Source organism: Equus przewalskii, chromosome 8 (genome assembly GCF_037783145.1).
Source record: "Equus przewalskii isolate Varuska chromosome 8, EquPr2, whole genome shotgun sequence".
NCBI lineage: Eukaryota > Metazoa > Chordata > Mammalia > Perissodactyla > Equidae > Equus > Equus przewalskii.
The window spans coordinates 58,414,803-58,436,268 of record NC_091838.1 but is presented as its reverse complement, the minus strand read 5'-3'; the positions used below and the strand labels follow the sequence as shown (position 1 = coordinate 58,436,268).

Here is a 21,466-nt window from a genome sequence, read left to right as displayed (position 1 = left end):
ATAGGTGGCATGTGAATAAAACATGTAGAATATTGTAAAATAACAACTCTGTCAAAGGCACTGAGTTAAGATAATCATAGATATATAGAATCTATAAAAATTAGCTAATTTGTGTCAATTTATTTTAAACTGCTGAAATCAGCGCGTTAACATCTTTATGATAGCAAGCTTTCCCATTCAATACATGACCTGTCTTTAGATTTATACAGATTTTATTTAATTTCCTTCAGAAATTATTTTATAGTTCTCCTTACAGGGATCTTGTACCTTTCTTTGCCAAATATATTTTTCAAAACTGTATATTTATTTTACTGCTTGTGTGATTTAGATCTTTCCATTTGAGTTGCTGATTGTTGTTGTTATAAAAGAAAACTTTAAATTTCCATATACATATCTTCTTCAAAACCGACTTATGTGACTCTTAAATATAACACAGCATTTTTGTAGATAAATTATTAAATCTTTTGAGTTTAAGTAGGCAAATATCATATGACAAGTAAATCATGACACTATTTTATTTCCTTAAACTTTATAACTCTTTCCAATTTTTTCTTAGTTTATTGCATTACCTAGAACCCCTAAGACAGTGTTGAATGCTGTCACAGACTGTGGGCATCCATGTTTTCTTGTAACCTTTAATGGCAAAAGTTTTCACATTTTATTGTATAATCTAATACTTGTTTTGATATCATACATTCATTGTTATATTTAGAAGGTTTCTCCTTTTTCTACTATTTCTGTGTTTCTTAGAATTTAAATCAAGACTTTCTGCTTAATTTATCAAACACTTTATGAGCACATACTGTAATCATATTTATCTTTCCACTTTGTGTTGTGAACGGCTACATTAAGGAAGAAAATTTGTATCAAAATAATTTATGAACTCAGTATAGTTCAATAAAAATACCAATCCCTTTCTAACTTGACAAACTGAGACATCTAAAGTTCATGGGAAAATAAATATTCAAGAATAACCAAGAAAATTATGAAATTGAACAATAATGGGGAGATTTGTACTATCTATATTAAAAATGATTAAACTGTATGGTACTTGCAGAGAAATAATCAGTGAATCAGTTCCAAAAAATAAAGTCTCAGATCTATGTATGGATTTTTTTTAATAGAAAGATAAATAAACAGATAGAGATATAATATACCATGATGTAATACAAATGACATTTTAAATTGGTGGGGAATAAAATAGAGTTTACTATGAATGCTGTTGGGAAAATAGCTATCCACATATTGGAAAATATAATTATATCTCCTACTTCACATCATAAAAAAATAATTTCCAGATATATAAAAAGTTTAAACATAAGAATATAAAATTTTGAAAGTGTAAGAATTAAGTATTAAATAATAATCATCCTTAGATTTGGAAAAAACTTTCCTAACCAAGGCATTAAACATAGCTACCCTAAAGGAAAATACTGACAAAATTACATATATATTTTTAAAAGTTTTCAGAGGAAAATTAATTTAAAGTAAAGTTAAAAAAATAAAGTCTGGGAAAATATTTGCAGCACATGTAGAAAAAGATTAATACTGATCATATACAGGAAACCTCTATAAATCAATGAGGAGAGAACAACTGAAACTGGAAAAGGTGTACATAAACACAAACATGAGAGCAAAAGAAGTAAAGATAATAATAAAAACTGCTGTTAAACTGTACTAATAATGTAGAGAATTGGAAATTAAAACGTTATTGACATCATACTTAGAATGACAAAAGCACAAATAGTTGACACTGTTATTTTTGGTGTGAGTGTGGGGAACTAGGCTCTTTCTTATACCATTTTTGAAAGCGTACTGAACAAACTTTTGAAGAGTAATTTACTCATATTTATCAAATTTTAAAATACTCGTATACTGTGGCTAAGTAATCCTTCTAAGAATTCATCATACAGTAATAGCACAATTATAAAGCACAAATAATAGCACAAGTATAAAGATATAAATACTAAGATCTTCACTCATGGATTATGTTTTAGAGCTGAAAAAATAAAAACAAAGCTTCACTAGCATGGGCTGTGTAACAAGCAACCACAAATATCAGTGGCTTACGACAAGTAGACAAGTAATTTTTCCAGTCAGTTACGTTGAGTGTTGATTGCTGTGGGTCAACTGTTGCAACTCTGCTCAATTGGCAGGTCTTCTCATTCCCCAACCCAGCATTAAGGAAACCCCCTAATCGTCATGTGCTATTCTCATAGTTGAAGGCTGTCAAAATTTGCAAAACTTTTCTCAGTTATTGTCCAGACTGTTAAAATCTATTAAATAAATCTGCATATGCTGACTTACAGCAGTACTCACGATACATGAGGAAAAAAAAAAAAACGTTTCAGAGGAATGTGTATAGAATTAGTTCTTATAACACACAAACACAAAAAACCAAGAAGTGTATAAAAATATACACACCTACAAAAAGAATATATCTGCAAAAATACAACCTAACTTGTTAAGCGGTTATTCTAGTTTAGATGGAAGCAGACAAGAAGACCACCATATTTACAGGTGGTTTTTACTGGTCATTTCATGGGTATTTTTTTCTTTATTTTTATATGAAAAGAAACTCATTTTCCAAAGGGACAGTTTCTCAGTCTAAAATGTATTTACAAGGATTCTTCAGCAGCATGTAGAGAGCACTTGTTTTACAGTTCATTTAAGAGTTGTGCCAAAGAACTTGGATTCTTTTTCCTTTAGTGAACATTCCTACATCATGAAAGCCACTGCACTAGGAGTTAATGAACAGAGATGATAAACAAGACCTTGTCCACAAGACTATGTGTGTATACATTTTAGAAAACAAAGCATGCCAGAGAATTACCAAGTAGCAAGTGCCACTCACAGAAGCAGTATGTCCTTTCAGAAAGTTGTTTCTGCTAACTTCAAATCAATCATCTGATTGCCCTAGAATTTTATTGCTATAAGTTCTGAAAATGTTTATAACTGCCTTCTCTATCAGATCACTAGCACCTAAACACCTTTATAGATATACTGTTCAAATAGTGTGCTGTGAGGACTACAATCCATTGTACAACCATGAGTAGAAGAGTTAGGAACTCTCCTTGAGAAAGAAATGGCTCATCAGCTTGACTTTATTTAAATGAATAGATTTTTCTGCAGGCAAATATAAGGAATAACATTTTAGATTTGGAGAACATCATAGAAAAAGTGGAAAATTATAAAAATGGTATATTCAAGAAAGCAATAATTCTTTTCTGGTACAAGTTAAGTTTATGACTGTGTAAAATGGCAAGAAATTGTACTGGAAAAGAAAACTAGATCCTCTCAGGAATAATTTTATATTCTCTATTAGGCAGTTTGTAGTTTATCCGATAGGAAACAGTGATCAAGCTTTGATGCAAGTAAGTAAAATACAGCAATCCTCCCTTATCTGTAGTTTTGCTTTTCACAGTTTCAATTACCAGCTCTCAGGCACGTTCTGAAAATATTAAATGGAAAATTCCAGAAATAAACAATTCATAAGTGTTAAATTGTGGGCTATTCTGAGTACCATGATGAAATCTTGCACTGACCTGCTTTATCCCTCCTGCAATGTGAAATATCCCTTTGTCCACCAATTATCCCTTTGTCCAGTGTATCCACGCTGTATACACTACCTGCCTGTTAGTCACTTAGTAGCCATTTTGGTTATCAGATTGACTGCTGTAGTATCACAGTGCTTGTGTTCAAGTAACCCTTATTTCACTTAATAATGGCCCTAAAGCCATTATTAAGCTTGAGTAATGATGCTGGCAGTTCGAATATATGAATGAGAAGCTGTAAAGTGCCTTCTTTAAGTGAAAAAGTGGAAGTTCTCAACTTAATAAGGAAAGAAAACAAAATCATATACTGAGGTTGCTAAGATCTAATGTAGCTTTTATTACTGTATATTGTTAAAATGGTTCTATTTTATTTTGGGGTGTTAATCTCTTTGCCTAATAAATTTATAAATTAAATTTTATCATAAGTATGTATAGAAAAAAATAATATATATAAGGTTCAGTACTATCCATGGATTCAGGCATCCATTGGGGGTCTTGGAACATATCTGCAAAGATAAGGGGGGAGTACTGTAATCAAATCTATATTTTAGAAAGATAAATATAGTAGTACTAAGGAGGATAGAACAGAGAGAGACAATGGAGTATAGAAAAGGAATTAAGTAACCATTTCTAGTCCAGGAAAAAGATGATGATAAAGCTCTAAGTATTGGGAAGAGAAGAAAAGAAGGAAATCAAGATGCTTCAGAAGAGGAATACACAGCTCTTGAGGAGTGTTTATATATGCATGGAAGGGAGGTAAAGGGATTAGTTAAGAAATATTTAATTAAAAGCTTCCTTAAAACATTTCATGGGATGTCCAGCAGAGAAAAAATTACTCTAGAAATCAAGAAAAATGGCAAAATTAGTGATATAGATTTGAGAGCTATCAACACAAAAATGACCATTGTAGTCATAGAAGTGAATTAGATTAACTGTTCAGAGAGACCATTGAACAAAGATAAAATAGGTCATTAAATCAATTTATAATTAGACAATTTAAGAGTCAGATGGAAAAAAATAGAACCAGAACAAAGGGTATGAAACATAGCTATTTAAAACAAATAGGCCAAGAATCAAGAATGTTTAGGACTGTGTAAGGGAAGGCAGAGAATTTTAAGCAAAGCTTATCAATATTTTCCATTACTGCTGAGACATCGAGTATATGAAAAATGAAGAGATACTATTAGATTTAGCAATTAAGAGGTCACTGCTGGCATTGGGAAAGCAGTTTCAACACTGCAATGAGAGAAGTCAGACTGAAATACTTTCAAAAGTGAATGGGGGAGAAGAAAATGCAGTGGTGAGCATACAAGACTTACAAGAAGTTGTAGTGTAATGTTTTCACTTCTTTGTGGAATCTAAAAAACACAAACTCATAGGAACAGAGAGTGGAATCGTATTTGCCAGACATGGGGCTGAGGGTTAGGAAAAATGGAGAGATGTTGGTTAAAGGGAGCACATTTCTAGTTAGAAGATGAATTACTTCTGAGGGTATGTACAACCTGCTGACTATAGTTGATAATGCTGCATCATATACAGTCATGTGTCTCTTGACGACAGGAATACGTTCTGAGAAATGTGATGTTAGGCAGTTTCCTCCTTGTGGAAACATCATAAACTGTACTTACACAAAGCTGGATAGTATAGCCTACTAATGTACATACTGAGGCTATGTGGAAGTTAATCTTATGAGATCACTGTCATATATATGTTCCGTGGTTCACCAAAACATCATGTGACACATGACTGTACTTGAAAGGTACTAAGAAAATAGATGTTAAATTTTCTCACCACACACACATTAAAAAATGGTAATTGTGTGAGTTGATGGAGGTATTAACTAACTTTATTGTAGTAATCATTCTGCTATATACTTGTATTAAATCATCAAGTTATATACCCTAAACTTACACAGTGTTACATGTCAGTTTTATCTCAATAAAGCTGGATAAAAAAGAGCCAATTGTTAAATATTACGAAATTTTGTGAGACCTTGATAAACCTTTGGTAGCTTTAAAATCAGCAAAAGTGGGATTATTTATACCATGGAAATTGGAAAATAAAGAAAATGAGTGAGGGAGAAGAAAATGGAGTAGTGAGCATAGAAGATTTATGAGAAGTTAGGTAGTAAAGGGAAAAAGAAAGATTGGTAATTAATTTTGTAAGAAGAAAAATACCACTTATTGTTTTCTTCTTCTTATAAAATGTTTTATTGATTAAAATATAGAAACCAGACACAGACAAGAGAAAATTAAAAGTAATTATTAAGTTATCATGAGATAGAAACTTTAATTTGAAAGAAAGTTGTCTGGAATAGATTTGGGCTAAAATATAAGCTAAAGGGAAAAAAACTGGTAAAGAAAGCTGTATTTAACATACTAGAGAGATACATATTTAGTGATAAGATGATAAGACTTTTGGAGTTGGAAGACCTGAGCTCGAATCCTGACTATACTGTTTGCTAGCTAAGTGATTTTGGACAAGTCAAGCAAACTTTTGGGACCTCCATAAATCGATCTTAAAAGTAGCAATAACTATGTAAGGTTTTAGTGCATATGAAAATATATATTTAACTATACCTCATTTACAAATATGATGGAGTGTTGTTTATGGATTGGAAAAGGATGACTTGGTCAGGATTTTAATGAAATGGGGCAAAGAAATGCAAATCAAAAGTAATACCACCAAGAAACTCTGTCATGGTCAAGAAGGAAGTTAAGACCCAGATGCAGTGTGGTCACTAGCTCTTTTGTTAAGTAGAAGAAAAGAAGTGTTAGAAAACTAAGAAATATTACAACTTTTAACTTTTGTGGGAACTTAATAAAATTATGTCAGTGTAGCTCTTTTTATATTGTTCTAATTCACAGTTATAAGAACAGAAAGAGTAGTTTTATTATTGATGTGTCAATTATGCTATTATGAATCCTAGGGTACTTAATACATAGAAGGAAATCACTATTTAGGTTGCTTAATCAGTCCAAGGCTTTCTTCTTTCTCTGTAGATTTTTGTTAACACAATATTAGATAAATATACCTCTCTCCAATTAAATGAACCTATTTACAGTTAGGACAATTTATCGTGCTTCACACTTTTATTCATAATAGTCTTCAATTACTGTTGAAAATATTGAATTTGTGAACTTCTGAGTGTAAAAAACACTCTCATTTTGGTAAGTGACATTAGAAAGCCATGATATATATTTCAATGTTGTTATAATTGTACAATTTTGAATTTAAAGTCTATTTGCAAGATATTTTATTGTCATGATTTTGCATGTGGTATACGCTCATCTTTTAAAATGCAATTTCTCTTTTAGTGAAGACGTGTGGCTCTAATCTTCAAGGACCAAGTGGAACCTTTACGTCTCCCAACTTTCCATTCCAGTATGACAGCAATGCACAATGTGTCTGGGTCATCACGGCGGTGAATACCAATAAGGTAAGGGAAAACCATCTGTGGTAGAAAAGCAAAATCATAAAGACAAAGGCAAAGAGATCATCAGAAAAGTGCAGTAAAGAAAGTTTATAACTCACATATTTCCTGACTCTGCAGTATTTCCTACTTATCCATTATGTAAAACATAAACTTATCTGAGAAATTTGGAAAAAATAAATTTAGAGTAATAAAATTCTACTTCCAGTTATAACATATAAGTGACAACACATTAAAAGCATAAATGAGTATTTTCTGAGATATGTTTTTGAGAGTTAAGTGTATATTTCCTTTTTTAAAAAGAATCCATGAATAAGAAAGAGCTTTTTACTTCATGTCTTTTCTGCTTGACATTTTGTTCAGATATATCATGTTTTTATACGTAGCTGACTTTCCTTTCAATGTTTCTCTATTGCCATAGATCACACACATATTCTTTATTGGTTTTAATGTGCTCTGCACTATTAGAGGATTCATATTGAGGATATTTCAAATGGTTGGATTGTCATTCTGTTTGATTCAAAATGGGTAATACATCTAAATATGTATGTGCCACACTACTTCAAACAAAATTATAATCATGAACGAGTATAAGGGCAGCTGAAAAATTAGCTAGTTTTCTTTTTCTACCCTCTCCCTCCTGCCTCTTCGGGTAAGAATATAGAGGAGGCTAAATAAGAGAGTCTAAATCCTCTCAGATCGTATGACACCTTTTCTGGGTTAGATGAAGGAAAGTTTGGAGGAACAGCCCATAAAACTGGGTCAGATTAAGTTCAAATACTGATTTAGAAATTACTAACGGATGACTTGGATCAAGTTATTTAACTTCTCTGAAATTCAGTTTCTTCACCTATAAAATGTGAATAATAAGAGCATGTTATTTCACAGTGTTGTGAGAAATAAATGAGGCAATGTGTACAAGAGTGCTTAATAGAGTTAGCAAGTACTTAACAACACATTAACTCATTCTTATTAGATTATATGTATACTACCTCTCAGAATGTTTTAGGTTTTATATTCATAAAACCTAATCCTAAAAGCAACAGGGTTGCTTTAAAAATCAACTCAGTGGTTAGTTACCCTTGCCTCATAGGAGAGCCTTGATTTATGGATCAGAAGAACTAGGTCAGAAGCCTACTCTGCTCCAAACTACCTGCGTAAACTTGGGAAAATCACTAAATCTAACCCTTCAGCTGCATAAAGAAAATCATTTACATACTCAACCTGTGTCATCCAGTTCAATTCAACAAATATTTATTTATTTAATACTTTTTCTGTGCAAATTATGGGTTGTTGAGAAAATAAAAAAATCATGAAGTACTTGAAAAATAAACTCACGTTTATTGAACACTTAGCAACATGCCAGGTACTATTCGCAACACTTTTTATGAATTATTTAATCCTCACAAAACTCCACCTATAATGTAGATATTTCTATTATCTGCATTTAACAGAGAAGCTAAATAACTTTTCTAAGATCACATAGCCAGCAAAGGTCAGAGCTGTGTACGTTATGAGACGTGTTATTTACAAGGACCTATCTCACACGAAGATATAAGTATCTTATACTAGGATAAGCATGAAGTAAATTCATTGTAAAATGTGGAACAAACACATTGTGTTAATCTAGCACTGAGATAGAAATCTTTTTGTGTCATGGTAATTGCCTACAATTGTCATCAAAATGTAATTATCTCTCTTTCTATAAGATATCTGCTTTGCTAAGTTTAATTCATTCTCATTACTGAGTTATCTGAAGTGTCACAGAGGTCTTCACATTTCTCTTTGTTTATCTTTCCTAATCTGCCAAACTTTTACCTCTTCTTTTTCTCCCTAAAACAATTCAATTTGTTTTCTAAGGGGGACACAGTTACTTGCACTTATTTTCTAGTTTTATCAAATAGCTTACCAAGGACATTAAATTTTGATCTGTTGGTTTACCTCTATTTTAAGTTATCCTATAGAAATTGGTTTTCAAGCATTTTTAACCATGACTCACAGTTAGAATTATATTTTACATGGTGGCCCAGTTCACACCCACACCCTCACAGATAGAGTGCCACAGAAGAACATTTTCCCTTACTACATGAATGCACTTGTCTATTTTTTATTCTGATCTATTTATTCTAAAAATATTGGTCATGCCTCACTAAAGTGATTTCATGAGACACTAACAGGTTATAGTTTGAAAAATACCGTTGGCAGTTTAGCTTCCATAGGTTACCATGTCAGAACACTTTTTGGAAGGCCATTGCCAGCATGAACCATAGGCACATAGCTCTCCTAGTTGGTATAAACCCCAATTAACCAAGATGCTTAATCCCTCAATATATATAATTTTCTTCAGAAACATTGCTCATGTTTTTCTTTATGTTTGATAACTTTAAAAGCAATCATGTTCTTCTAAATGCCCAAAACAAATTTATGGTTGGTGAAAAAACTCTGAGATTTGAAACAGGATGAACCTGGATGGTTTCAAATCTGTGCTGTCCCTCTTATTAGCTATACAATTTTAGGCAGGCATGATCCTTGAGTCCTCGGAGCCACAGTTGTTTTTTGTGTTTTTTTCCCCCAAATATTAGAGATAATAATGCCATATCATAAACGTGTTTTACAGATTAGATAAAAAAAGTATGAAATGTCTGATACAAAGTAGGATCACTCTAAATGATATCTATTACTATTACCAAATGTTGCCATCTTGTTAAGAAGTATGCTTCTCTTTAGTTATTTGTTAGGTTTAACTTATGTATTAATGCAGAAAAAAACACCACTACATATAATTTTTTCCATATTTTATTATATGGTTGAATAATTTATAGATGACTGTGTCTTATACTAAAATAGTATACATTAAATTATAGTCATTTTTACTGATCAATTTATAAGCATTGCCATTAAGCTTACTAAAAATAAAATATAAATGAGCATTTCAATCTTAAAGTAATACATATTTTTAAGGTTACTTTATGCCCCTTCTACAAGCTCCTTAAGGAAATATTTCCTTGGATTATTCCATTTAAATGATGAATATAATTTAAGGTTTCCTCATAAGAGAAAGTTAAAATATGAGAACTTGTACTTTAACTGGTCTTTGAATTAATTGTTCTTCCTGTATTAAGGTATGCATTTAACATTATTTCCATGTCTATAATAAATACTTTTTTGTCTTGGCTTTTTCCTTAATTTCTATGAGGATAGTCTTCCTCATTTAGTTGGTCTGGTGCATTTGTCTTCAATCTAAGGTATCTGTACATCTTGGGATACACAAACAATTCCCAGGGTGTACATGGGGAGTCTGGACGTCATTTTCAGATATTTCACTTTCTAACACTCTCCTGCCTGAAGATCCACCTCTATTTGTTCTCTTTTATCACTTTGCCTTTTATGATTGTCTTTCAGTTTCAAAGAAAGGCATATATTACTTTTCCAGCTGAAATATTAATATTTTACATTTTTTGAGTGTAAATAAAATTCTGGAGATCCAGAATAGGAAATTCCATATGTATAGCTTCTGAGGGAGAGTCCTTGAGAACAAAGCAAAAAATAGATTCACTGAGAAATATTTGAGGGAGATGATAACCTTGTTTTATCCAAACAACATATTTATAGAAAGCCCTTGTCTTTATCTATGTATCTATGTGTGTATGCTTACATGTATGTATGTATGTGTGTATTTATCTATCATCCATCCACCTATTTTTTATCCATCTATCTGTTTCTCTGACTATCCTAGAACTAGAATTCACAATACATAGAAGTATATTATAGATTAATTTGAATGGAAACACAAAATGTGGCTTTTTGAACAGAAAGACTTTCTGATTGATTTTACAGTTTTTTCATTTCGTATGCAGTGGACATTTTCTAGAAATTAAATGAATTGATGCAAGATTTTTTTTTTTGCTTTTTTCTCCCCAAATCCCCCCAGAACATAGTTGTATATTTTAGTTGTGGGTCCTTCTAGTTGTGGCATTTTTTGTTTTATTTTGTTTTTGTGATGCAAGATTTTACGGAAACTATATTTAAGGCATTTGTAAAATTACACTATAATAGAAATTGCATCCTTTGAAGCTATTCATGCTTAGACTTGTTTTTTAAAAATAGATATCTATTTAAAATTATAGGAGAAAGTAGTTTTCAAAATTCATTGATCTATGTGTGAAAATTGTTTGAAGGCTGTCTAGATCAACATTGTCCAACAGAAATATAATGTGAGTCACATGTATAATTAAAAAATTTCTAATAGTTATATTCCTTAAAAGATGAAATTAATTTTAATGTTATATTTTATTTAACCCCAATATTATAATTTCAACACATTATCAGCATAAAATTTTAAATGCAATAATTTACCATCATTTTTCTTTTCTAAATCTTTGAAATCCAGAGTGTGTTTAACAGTTAAAAAACAATTCAATTCAGGTGAGCCACATTTCAAGTGCTCAATAGCCACATGTTTTTGGTAGATAACCATATTGTACAGGGAAAATATGGGACACTTCCATCACCATAGAGAGTTTGACTGCTCTGCTTTAGAGAATGTGAGAGGGATGGTGGTTGGCCTTGAGAATAAATGTTCCATTGCAAGGGAATTACCTGGATGTTTTCACAGGGGCTTCAAAAAAAGGGAAAAGGGGATGCTCCCATTGACAAAGGTGACTCTGGAAGACATGGGGTTTTAAAACTATCAGCTTTATTCCAGAGCATCCAAAGTCTCTATTTCAAATTTCAAGATACCATTCCCTCTAAATTAATGCCCTAATTTTCACATGAGAAATTGTGAGTCTCTATGTTCAGCATATATTATAATTATGCAACTTGCATAATTAAGGTGTGAGTCTAATTTTCAGCCATATCTGCTCAGTACTACAGAGTCACCATAGAAGTTCTCTTGTTCTCTGACCATGACTTAAACTGGTATTTTCTTTCTTTCCGACTCCAGCACAGTGATAAATAGCCATGGCCCTCCACAATCCTTTTAGTCTTAGGCATGATAACCATCAAATGCAAAAACCACTTGCTGTGCCTCCTCAAACCTTGCCTTCAATATGTGTTTCATCCCAATCACAATAAATGAATTAAATAATTGTTTATGCCATTTTCTACAGACCAGAAATCCTGGTATATCAATGCCAAAAAATAAACAAACTACTCCCCAAAATCCCTTCTTTGAGGGTCTGTTTCTTGAGCTTTTCTTGATGCCAAGGGATATAGCCATCAAGGTCTAGTCAGGAAAATATAATATAGATCAGTTATTTAAAACACATGGAATTTAATTTGGAGGATTGTTATATAGATGTTATAATGTGGAAATAAAATTAATACAGAAGCAATAACTGTATAAATAAACACCATCTTTAGAGCTGGAGGAAGAAAAGAAAAGAAAGTGTTACATAATCTAACAGCTTGTAGTAGGACCTTCGCAGAACTGGAGCTCAAATTTCAAAGAAGGAAATACCCCATGGTTGGTGCTCAGAACTCTGAAGAAATAATGTAAACCAGCAGGTTTAGGCAGACCCTAAAGCCAACTGGGAAACTAATGTGAGAAATGTTATTTGCAGTGTCCCAAACCTAATATCAAAAAGCAGAATATAGAAAGGTTAGCTCAGAGTTAAGAGAGAGTGCGTAAATAAATAGCACAGAATTGCTGTCAAATGATATGGGAAAGCCTACAGATGGAGCTAGTTTAGGAGAAAAAAACTAGTTCAGTTTTAGACCTGTTACCTTTGAGATGTCTATTAGACTGGATATCAGGTTGGATATAAAGCCTGAACATCCAAAAAATAGTGATGGAGATATAAATTTGCAAGCTGTCAGCATGTTGTTGTTTGAAGCCGTCAGACTGAAAAAGATCACAGAGTAAGTCTTAGGAGAAAAGTCAAAGTTAGAAGAAACACCAGTGGGTGAACAACAGGTAAAGGTCAATGAATAAGGTACCTAATGAAAAATATGTTTGTACATTTTCTGTGTGTATTTTTCTTGTAACATTTTTATATAATTGAAGACCATATATTCCCAGCCCATGATCCAAATATCCATAATGGAAGAATCATAGAATAAATATCTCAAGTATATTTGTATTATTTTTTTCCAAATATAAATACATATCATTGGTATTGAAAATTACAAAACATATTGATAATGTTAGTATATTTATAACAACATTTGGCTATTTGTTTTTTTCTTAATCAAGTGAAAATAAATGAACACTCTCATGTGGGAGTTCTGTCCATTTTTTCCTTTATATTAAAAAGGTGCTCCCCATATTCAGAGTTGGGAACCACAGATTAAAATAAAGTACAGTGATCAGTGTCACTCAAGTGTATTAGTCTTTAAAAAAAATGAAAAGAAAAGTCATATAAAAAAAAAGTGGTAGGCCCCATCTTACCTTCTGTACAGTCCTTCTTACCACATCATTGAATTTATCTTATTTTAATTCAGCATAAATTCTGACTTTTGCAAGAAAACTAAATCAGTCCTAAACTGAATCTTCTAGGATTCAGCATGAAATCTCCCTTAATGCTAATCCTTTAATGCACCTATAATCATAGTTAGGCTTTGGTTTTCTTCTTGACACTCAAAGCCTACCTTTAATTTTGGTTGTAGTAATTGGAAATCTGTCTTTTGACATGTCAGTATGTCTGTTTTATTACTTTCCGTTTGCTAGGCTGAGATAGTTCCTCATTATTGCTAGTCCACTTTCAGGGCTTGGAGTCCTATTGCTGACCCACAGCCTCTGGTCTGCAGCTCTGCAACCCACCAAAATAGCTTCTTCAAACAAGTTAGCTGATTATCTGCTCCTGGCACTTTCATCATTCTGTTTTATCTCCTGAACCAACCTTTTCCACATATGTAATCATCTTCTCTTTTCGTTGCCATCTACTTATTGTCATTTCTCTAATTGATGTCCTCCCAAATTTTACAGCTGGTTCTATCAAAGACCTTCTTTCTATGGGAGATGCTTATTTATTTATTTATTCATTCAAACAAATATGTATTAACTACTAAATACCAGGTGTAGTTCTTGATAACGAAGATTCAAAGTTGAATAAAACATGACAAAATTCTTTCTCTTATGGGGTTTACATTGTAGTCAGGGTTCACAAACAATAAAAGAAACGTAAGTAATATGTTAGGTGGTACAATTGCTATGGAGAATAATTTAGCAGAACAAAGAGCATCAAAAGTACAAAGTATATGTTGTGTTTTATACAGAAGACACTATAAGAAGAGATGAATGGAAAAAAAGTGGAAATGGGCATGTAATAGACTTGGACACATGTTGTGTTTTGCTTACATAGAATCCATCTGTTCTCCATTTTTTATAAATTTGAGGAGCTGCCCCTCTCCCATTCTCGGTGGTATTAGAGGGGACTTCAATCAAGGCACCATGTCCTAACCTCTTCAATTTCATCTGCCAAGAGGATATAATATAATGGTGTGTTGGAGCTGACTTTTACCAGCTCTTGAGAGCTGATTGTTAATTTATCAGGAGTATAGCAAGCTGATTGGTAAGCAAGCCCATATTAAAATGTAAATTGTGTAAACATAAAATTTAATAAATTATATTAAAAAGAAAGGTAATAATTACCTAATTATGAAACATCATTTCATAAATATTTTGCTACACATTACTATTACCTATGCTCTTGAGGTTATTTACATCTATTTTGTCCATGTGATGGAACTACAAAACTATGATGTGCTGCTGCACATCTTTCCCATTGGCAGCTTGAGATTGGACACAGTGGGAGAATTTACACTATTGAAGTTGGCAAACACTACAAATCAGAGCTTGATTTATTTATTTTTGTTAATTGTGTAGATGTTGAAAGTGATAGAGAAAATGTTAATAATGCAGGTTAAATTTCAAAGTGTGTTGTGTCTGTAATTCTTGCATTGTGAATGGCACAAAAAGTTTGAGAAAATGTTCTTCCAGTATTCAAAAACTATTTCTTATTTGATAATGAAGTCATTCATATCATTGACAAATATGTGATGTTACAACATAGGTCTTCATTTTTATAATTGTGTTTTACTAGTTAACATAAATGAAAATGTCAAGCGACATTTGTCTGAGAAGTTCTCATTCATACACTCATTCATTCATCTATTACAACCATAATTTGGCTACAGATAGAAAATTTTGGCAAAAGAACAGTTAAAGCATTCTATAAGAATCAGTTGACTGTGGAATTTATAAGCAAGGTTATTATATATTTGCTGTTATTTGTAAATTATATGTTACATATCCTTTATATCAGTAAATGTTTTTACAAACATATATTTTTTTTTCAACAAGCCAGTTGTTAAGCATTTATCAGTATACACTGTTGTTATGTGACCAAGCTAGGTCAGTCCATTTCTTTCAGGACCTTGAAAAAGTGGCTCACACTGAAAAAAATACTTGAGTTGATTTATCAGAGAGAGACCTTCTGAATAATAGTAAATAACAATAGTTAATGTGCATTGAAAGCTTATTATGTTCTAAGGCATTGTTCTAAACCCTTGTATATAATATTAATTTGAGCTTTACAACCCTACAATGTAGATACAATTATTATTTCCATGTTTCAGATAAGGAAACATTCAGGTAAATAAAGTAGTTTGCCTAAGACTACAATTTAACTTTCAGAGCCAGGATTCATAACTAGGTACTTCTACTCTTGCAGTGATCGCTGATCACTGCTCCTGTCCCTTCTTCAACCTGAGATTTTAGCTTTTCCTTACTTCCATCAACTACCACATATCTTTATTATATACATGTTTGTGTGTATATACACATATATATTTGTGTGCATTTTCACTTACGGCAGCCAAAATATTTTTCTGTTACTTGTCACCAAGGAAGCCTGAGACTAGGAGGTAATGATACAGTCATCATTTTTATTGTTGTCTCCTGATCTAGTATAAAGAGTCCATTGCCATGTTTAGCTCACCAGTTTGCTCTCGGATACAGTTCACCATACCCTGGAAATTGATAGTATGCTTATTTCCTCAATTCTTATCTATGTTTTGTTGAGAGGAATCCAGCTCTTTAAAACACATGGTAATGTTGGCTACTTTTAATTTGGGGGGTTTCTGATGACCTTTGAGAAGTGGGTCTTTGAATGTAAACATATAAATTAATGGTAAAGTCAAAATAGTTTTAAATTAAATAATTATTCAGTATAATATGCGGAATTAAGATTAAAATGTTGTAGACAGAATTCTTTATGGCTTTTTGACCAGTCTTTTTCTCACTTTGTGTAATGCACTTTTATCCACATTGAATCATTGTTATAAGAATAATGCTGACATCTCCAGGATGTCAGCAATTCTCACAACTGAGAAAATAAAATCCATCAGGAGGTTAGTAATGAAAGATTAAATTAACCGAGCATAGAAGAATGTAATTCAGAGAGAATAAAGACAGGCACATGAGGCTGACTTCAGTTTAATATAGAACTCTCACTAGCTTAGCAGGTCTTAAGTGTGAGAAGAAATAAAACTGATCATCTAAAGAATAAGAATTGACTATTGGCTTTAAAAAGAATGTTGGGTAACACTATCCAAAAGTGTAATTTTTTTTGTATTTCAAGACTATGAATATTTCATTTGTTTCTAAATTTGGCTCACATTTTCCCCTTATGATTCAGCGATTATCCTTTACTATGCTCTAGCTATATCAGTGAAGAAGGTCAAGGGACTGGCATGACTTTAAGTGTATATATTTAGGAACTCGCTTTGGATGTTCCTCACTTATTTATAAATAACTTTCTTATTATTCAGTTTATAATAATGCGTGGACAGTGTTTAGATCTAAGAGCCAAAAGCCCTGAATTCTCGTGCAGGTCATCTTGCCCCTCCGAATCTTAGTTTTCCCATCTTTAAAACAGGAATAATTATCCTTGCCCTGCCATGTCATAGGAGTGTTAGAGGATCACACAAGTTAGTAAACCAAACATCACTTTGTATATTAGAAATTATGTTGTAAATTTAAGGCATTATATATTCTTATTCTTTATACCATCCCTTATTCTAAAGGTGGTTTTTGGTGGGTAACATCATCAAATAGACCATAATGCATATTTTGAGATATGTTGAATAATTAAAGATGTTAAAGCATAAGAATAGTATCTAGCTCATAGTGAGTGCCCACTTGACATTTGTTATATAAATAATAGAACAAATAAATAAGAATAAGCAATACATGTGAAATATGGGAGAAATTAGGCATTTTGATCTAGCATAGTTTAAAATTAGTGCACAATGGATTACAAGTATTTTGTTGGCATTTATACCGCTTTATACATAAATGTTAACTATATTTGCAGTATATTAAATAATATTTATACATGTATCTTATTTTCTCTGGAGCTATCATAAAACGTGATTATTGGGTTTTTCATATAGTTCTGATAAAATTTTGCTGTAACATTTCATATTATCCTGACACAGATTTGATTTCTGCTGCAGTGATGTGATAGATGGGAATTTCTTGCCTTACCTTTTCATGGACACTTGTCCCAAACCTGAATGCAGGTAAAGAAGGATGACCTTTCTAGTAGGAGATGATATCCCCTCACAGGCAGATCATTCCATTCTTCCGTTTATTTTTAAAATAAATAGTCAGGGTCAATTTTATAATGTGGTAAAAAATTAAGTTGCAAAATTGTTCATTCATCTCTTCACTACAAGATTTACATCTACAGTTTTTGTTTAGACCCATAAAATACCCGTTCCCTGCTCTTCCCCCAAACTCTCCAGGCATCAGAATACACCTTTGACTTCTACTCATAACACTGTCATCAGAAGCCTTTCCATCTTGTCACTGTTCCTATCACTACAGCTAGCCTTTTGCCACTTCATTTAGCCTGCCCACTTACAAGCACTAGTTCTTTGTGCCAGATAATTGTAGTTTTGGGACCTGTGCCAAGCTTCAGTGCCAGGTCTGAGACCTCAGCCAGGCATGGAGAGTGTCACTTTTCTGAAGACTGCAGCTGTCTTTTCTGCAAAAAGCAAACCCAAGTCAAGGATTATATCCAAGTGATATATTAAGAAACCATGCCTAGCAAACTATTAAGGGAGTGGGAGAGGCAGGATAGGAAAGAAGAAGTTAAGCAAGGGTGCGATTTCAGGCAAAATCCAAGCCGCAGCCTGATCCTATGCAGTATAAATTACACCTGAGAGTTTGTTCCAGCTCAAAGCAGAGAGCTGGTCTCTTTTACTTCTACATCCCATAATCATGGGCTAAGGGTTACCCAAGTCCTTCAGGGCTCATGTGTGGACAAATTGGCTCCCATGGCCTGAAGACTGTCTCCAGGAGACTTATAGCTGGAGGCCAATGAATATGGAAGATAGCAAACAACTAACAGAAAGGGCAAGAAACATCCAAGGAGCTCTGGATGGAGCATCGACAGTGTCCACTACAGTGGAATAGGAACTAAAGGGAGCAAACCTGAGGCAGCAGTTCAGAGAGAAACTAAAATCCAAGCCAGGTTGGCAGTCTTACCAAGTCATTATTTAGAAACAGCTTAGGAGAAAAGTACAGATCTTGATGTCAATCAATAGGGTGGAAATCAGAGAAACTAATTAGAAGATTTCCCAAGCCAAGGAAAGTGGCTGCAATCACCATTTATAGGACATCCCAGCCTTGAAATAGGGGAACTGCCAAAGGTGCTGACCTTTATTTCCCCTCCTCTTGACTAAATCATACCTCTTACAGCACTTCTGAACTATTCCCGGCCCCTGCTAATACGACTCTCCTTTTGTCAAAATGGTTTATTTAGCTTAAATATTTTATTTAAAATAAATTACTTTGTGCAGGCTCAATGAATAGTCATGTAAAAGTAAACAAATATCAATCAAGAAAAATAGGAAATATTCCAAAATACTAAAAGGATTATCCCTGGATAGAGGACTAGAGTTATTTTTCCCCTTTTACTTTTATACTAAAAATAATTCTGTTAAATTTAAATAATACATATGTTATATTTTATAATAAAAATATATCTTAAACAATAATTAATAAAAAGAAAAAGAAAGACATAGGTATGGAGTGATTGACACTGTTGACTACTTCCTGCTTCTTGAAACTTTCTCTTCCCCTGGCTTCTCTATTCTCTCATTTCCTGAATTTTCCTCTACCCTCTCAGTCTTTTCCCATTACTGATCTTCCTCCGCCATCTCCTTAAAATTCAATGTTCCTTAATGTTCTGAATTCGAATATTTTTCATGCTATATGCTTCTTTTCTTCCTTCGCATATCTAAATACAAAGTCCAGTGAATTCATTATAGCTCATCAATATGCCTCAAAGTTGCTTAACTTTCTCTCACCTAGGTTTCCATTTTTTCTCCTTTGGGTTATCAACTAACTTCCCAACCAGAGAATCTTCAGGTCATTTTGCTGCCTAGTCCAGACAAATCCAGTGCGACATTTTATTCTGAAATGAAATGGTATTTCCTTCCTTGGTAAAATATTTAAGTAGATTCATATAACTTCTTGGCTGAATACATTGAAAACCTGAACTCTTCTTATCGTTCTAGGTCCATGCCCCAACACTCTACTTCATGCCAGTGCGTTACCTGGGCCCTCTAGTTTGAGGACATGCTGCTCCTTCTTTGAGGAATATACTTCTCCCCTCTGTTTGTACCTCTCTAAATGTGTAACCCTGTTTATTCCTGGCCATTCTCTAGGACTCAATTTATGTTTTACCTTTACATGGAACCACTTCCTGTCCACCCTCCTAACTTGGCTTAGGATCCTACTCTGCCTGCTGGCTTACCAGTTGTCATATTATATTGTAATTAACTATTTACTCATTTAATTTTCTTAGTTTGACCCTTAAGAAGAAAAACCATGTTTGAATCTTAGCATCCTTAACATCTAATAGCTGTCATGTGGGAGTTTTTCAAATGAATATTTACTGAAAGAACTGATTAAATGTTCCCAGGTAAAAATCCCACTGGTTTCTTTGCATGGTAGCATTTCCTAGGAACTTCTCTGATCCTTTGAAAAAAAGGAGGTAGAGTATGCAAAGGGCAAAGTATTTTTAGTTATTTTTTTTTCACTACTCCTCCCACTACTAACCTTTGTGTGTCCTTACCACTTTATCCTCAATATTGTCATTGTTTATGAATGGTATGCATAATCAGAACTGTGCTATATGATAATTAGGCATAAATATTAACTGATTCACATAAATGGTGGCAATTAGTGTAGTTTATACAGCCAAATACAGTCTTTTGGGGGTTAGCATAGGAGAGGAAAATGAGAGACTGGACAAAGAAATACTTAATTAAAAGTATCAGGATACAGAAACTTATCAGTTAGGATTAGGTTTGGTTGTCAATAACAGAGAACTCCTAATAAGAGAGACTTAAACAAGATGGATGTGTGGTCCAAGACTCATGGTGACTTTGTTCTAGGAATTCCTCAGAGACACAGACTAACTCACTATTCTACCATCTCCAGGGTATGTCCCTTGTCCTCAAGTTTTAGTATTGTGTCTCAGGCTCATGCATGGTGTCTCACACATTGCAGGCAGCAGCTTGGAGAAAGTGATAAAGAAGGAGCACAAAGGACAAATGCAAGCTATTTCCTTTTTTTTTTTTTTCCCAAGTAATTTTATTGGGATTATAATAGTTTATAACATTGTGTAATTTTGGGTGTACACTATTGTTTATCAATTTCTGAATACACTTCATCGTGCTCACCCTTAGTGGTCTAATTTTTATCCATCACCATGCATATGTGCCCCTTTCTCTCTTTCACCCACTGCCCATCCCCTTCCCCTCTGGTGACCACTGATCTGTTTTCTTTATCCACGTATTGATTATCTTCCACATATGAGTGAAATCATGCAGTATTTGTCTTTGTCTGGCTTATTTCACTTAGCATCATACCATCAAGGTCCATTCATATAAATGCAAGCTATGTCTTGAGAATGGTTCCTGGAATCTGTTACAAAATACTTTCACTTTTTTTTTTAACCATAACTTAGCAAAATGATCATAGTCAGTTGCAAGAGAGATGGAAAAATACAGTCTTTACTAAGGGTAACTTGGTACCAGTTAGAACCAGGTACCATGGAAGAGGAGGTAATGGGATGTTTGGAAAAGGTATGGCAATCTCTGTTACTCAGATTTAGTCTAAAATTGATGAGTGAATAAGGAATATTCCTGTTTGCTAACTACCTGGGATGAAGATAGCTATTAGGAAAACAACAACACTCTTAATAATACTTTATTATTGATATTATTAGTATCAACAACATTAAAATGGACATAAATTGAGTGCATATATCAGGCACTATTCTAAGCTCTTTTTATGTATCATCTCACTTAATTCTTTCATTAACTGTATGAAGTAGTTACTATTAGTGTGTCCAGTTTATAGGTGCAGAAACAAGTTTAGGGAATGTAAGTAACTTGTCTAAATTTTAATGGTAAGAGGCCACACTAAACAATGTAAGAGTTATGATAAGTTGGATGG

The 21,466-nt window shown here is 33.0% G+C and overlaps 1 protein-coding gene across 7 annotated transcripts in view; it reads left to right on the top strand.

Annotated features, from left to right (window-relative positions):
• The window catches only part of CSMD3 (CUB and Sushi multiple domains 3), a 1,172,992-nt gene that overhangs the window by 583,537 nt on the left and 567,989 nt on the right, over positions 1-21,466 (top strand). For all 7 annotated transcript variants that reach the window (XM_070630871.1, XM_070630869.1, XM_070630875.1 and 4 more), the window contains one exon: positions 6,872-6,993. In XM_070630871.1, coding sequence (XP_070486972.1) covers positions 6,872-6,993 — 122 coding nt within the window. The remainder of the gene's footprint in view (positions 1-6,871; positions 6,994-21,466) is intronic.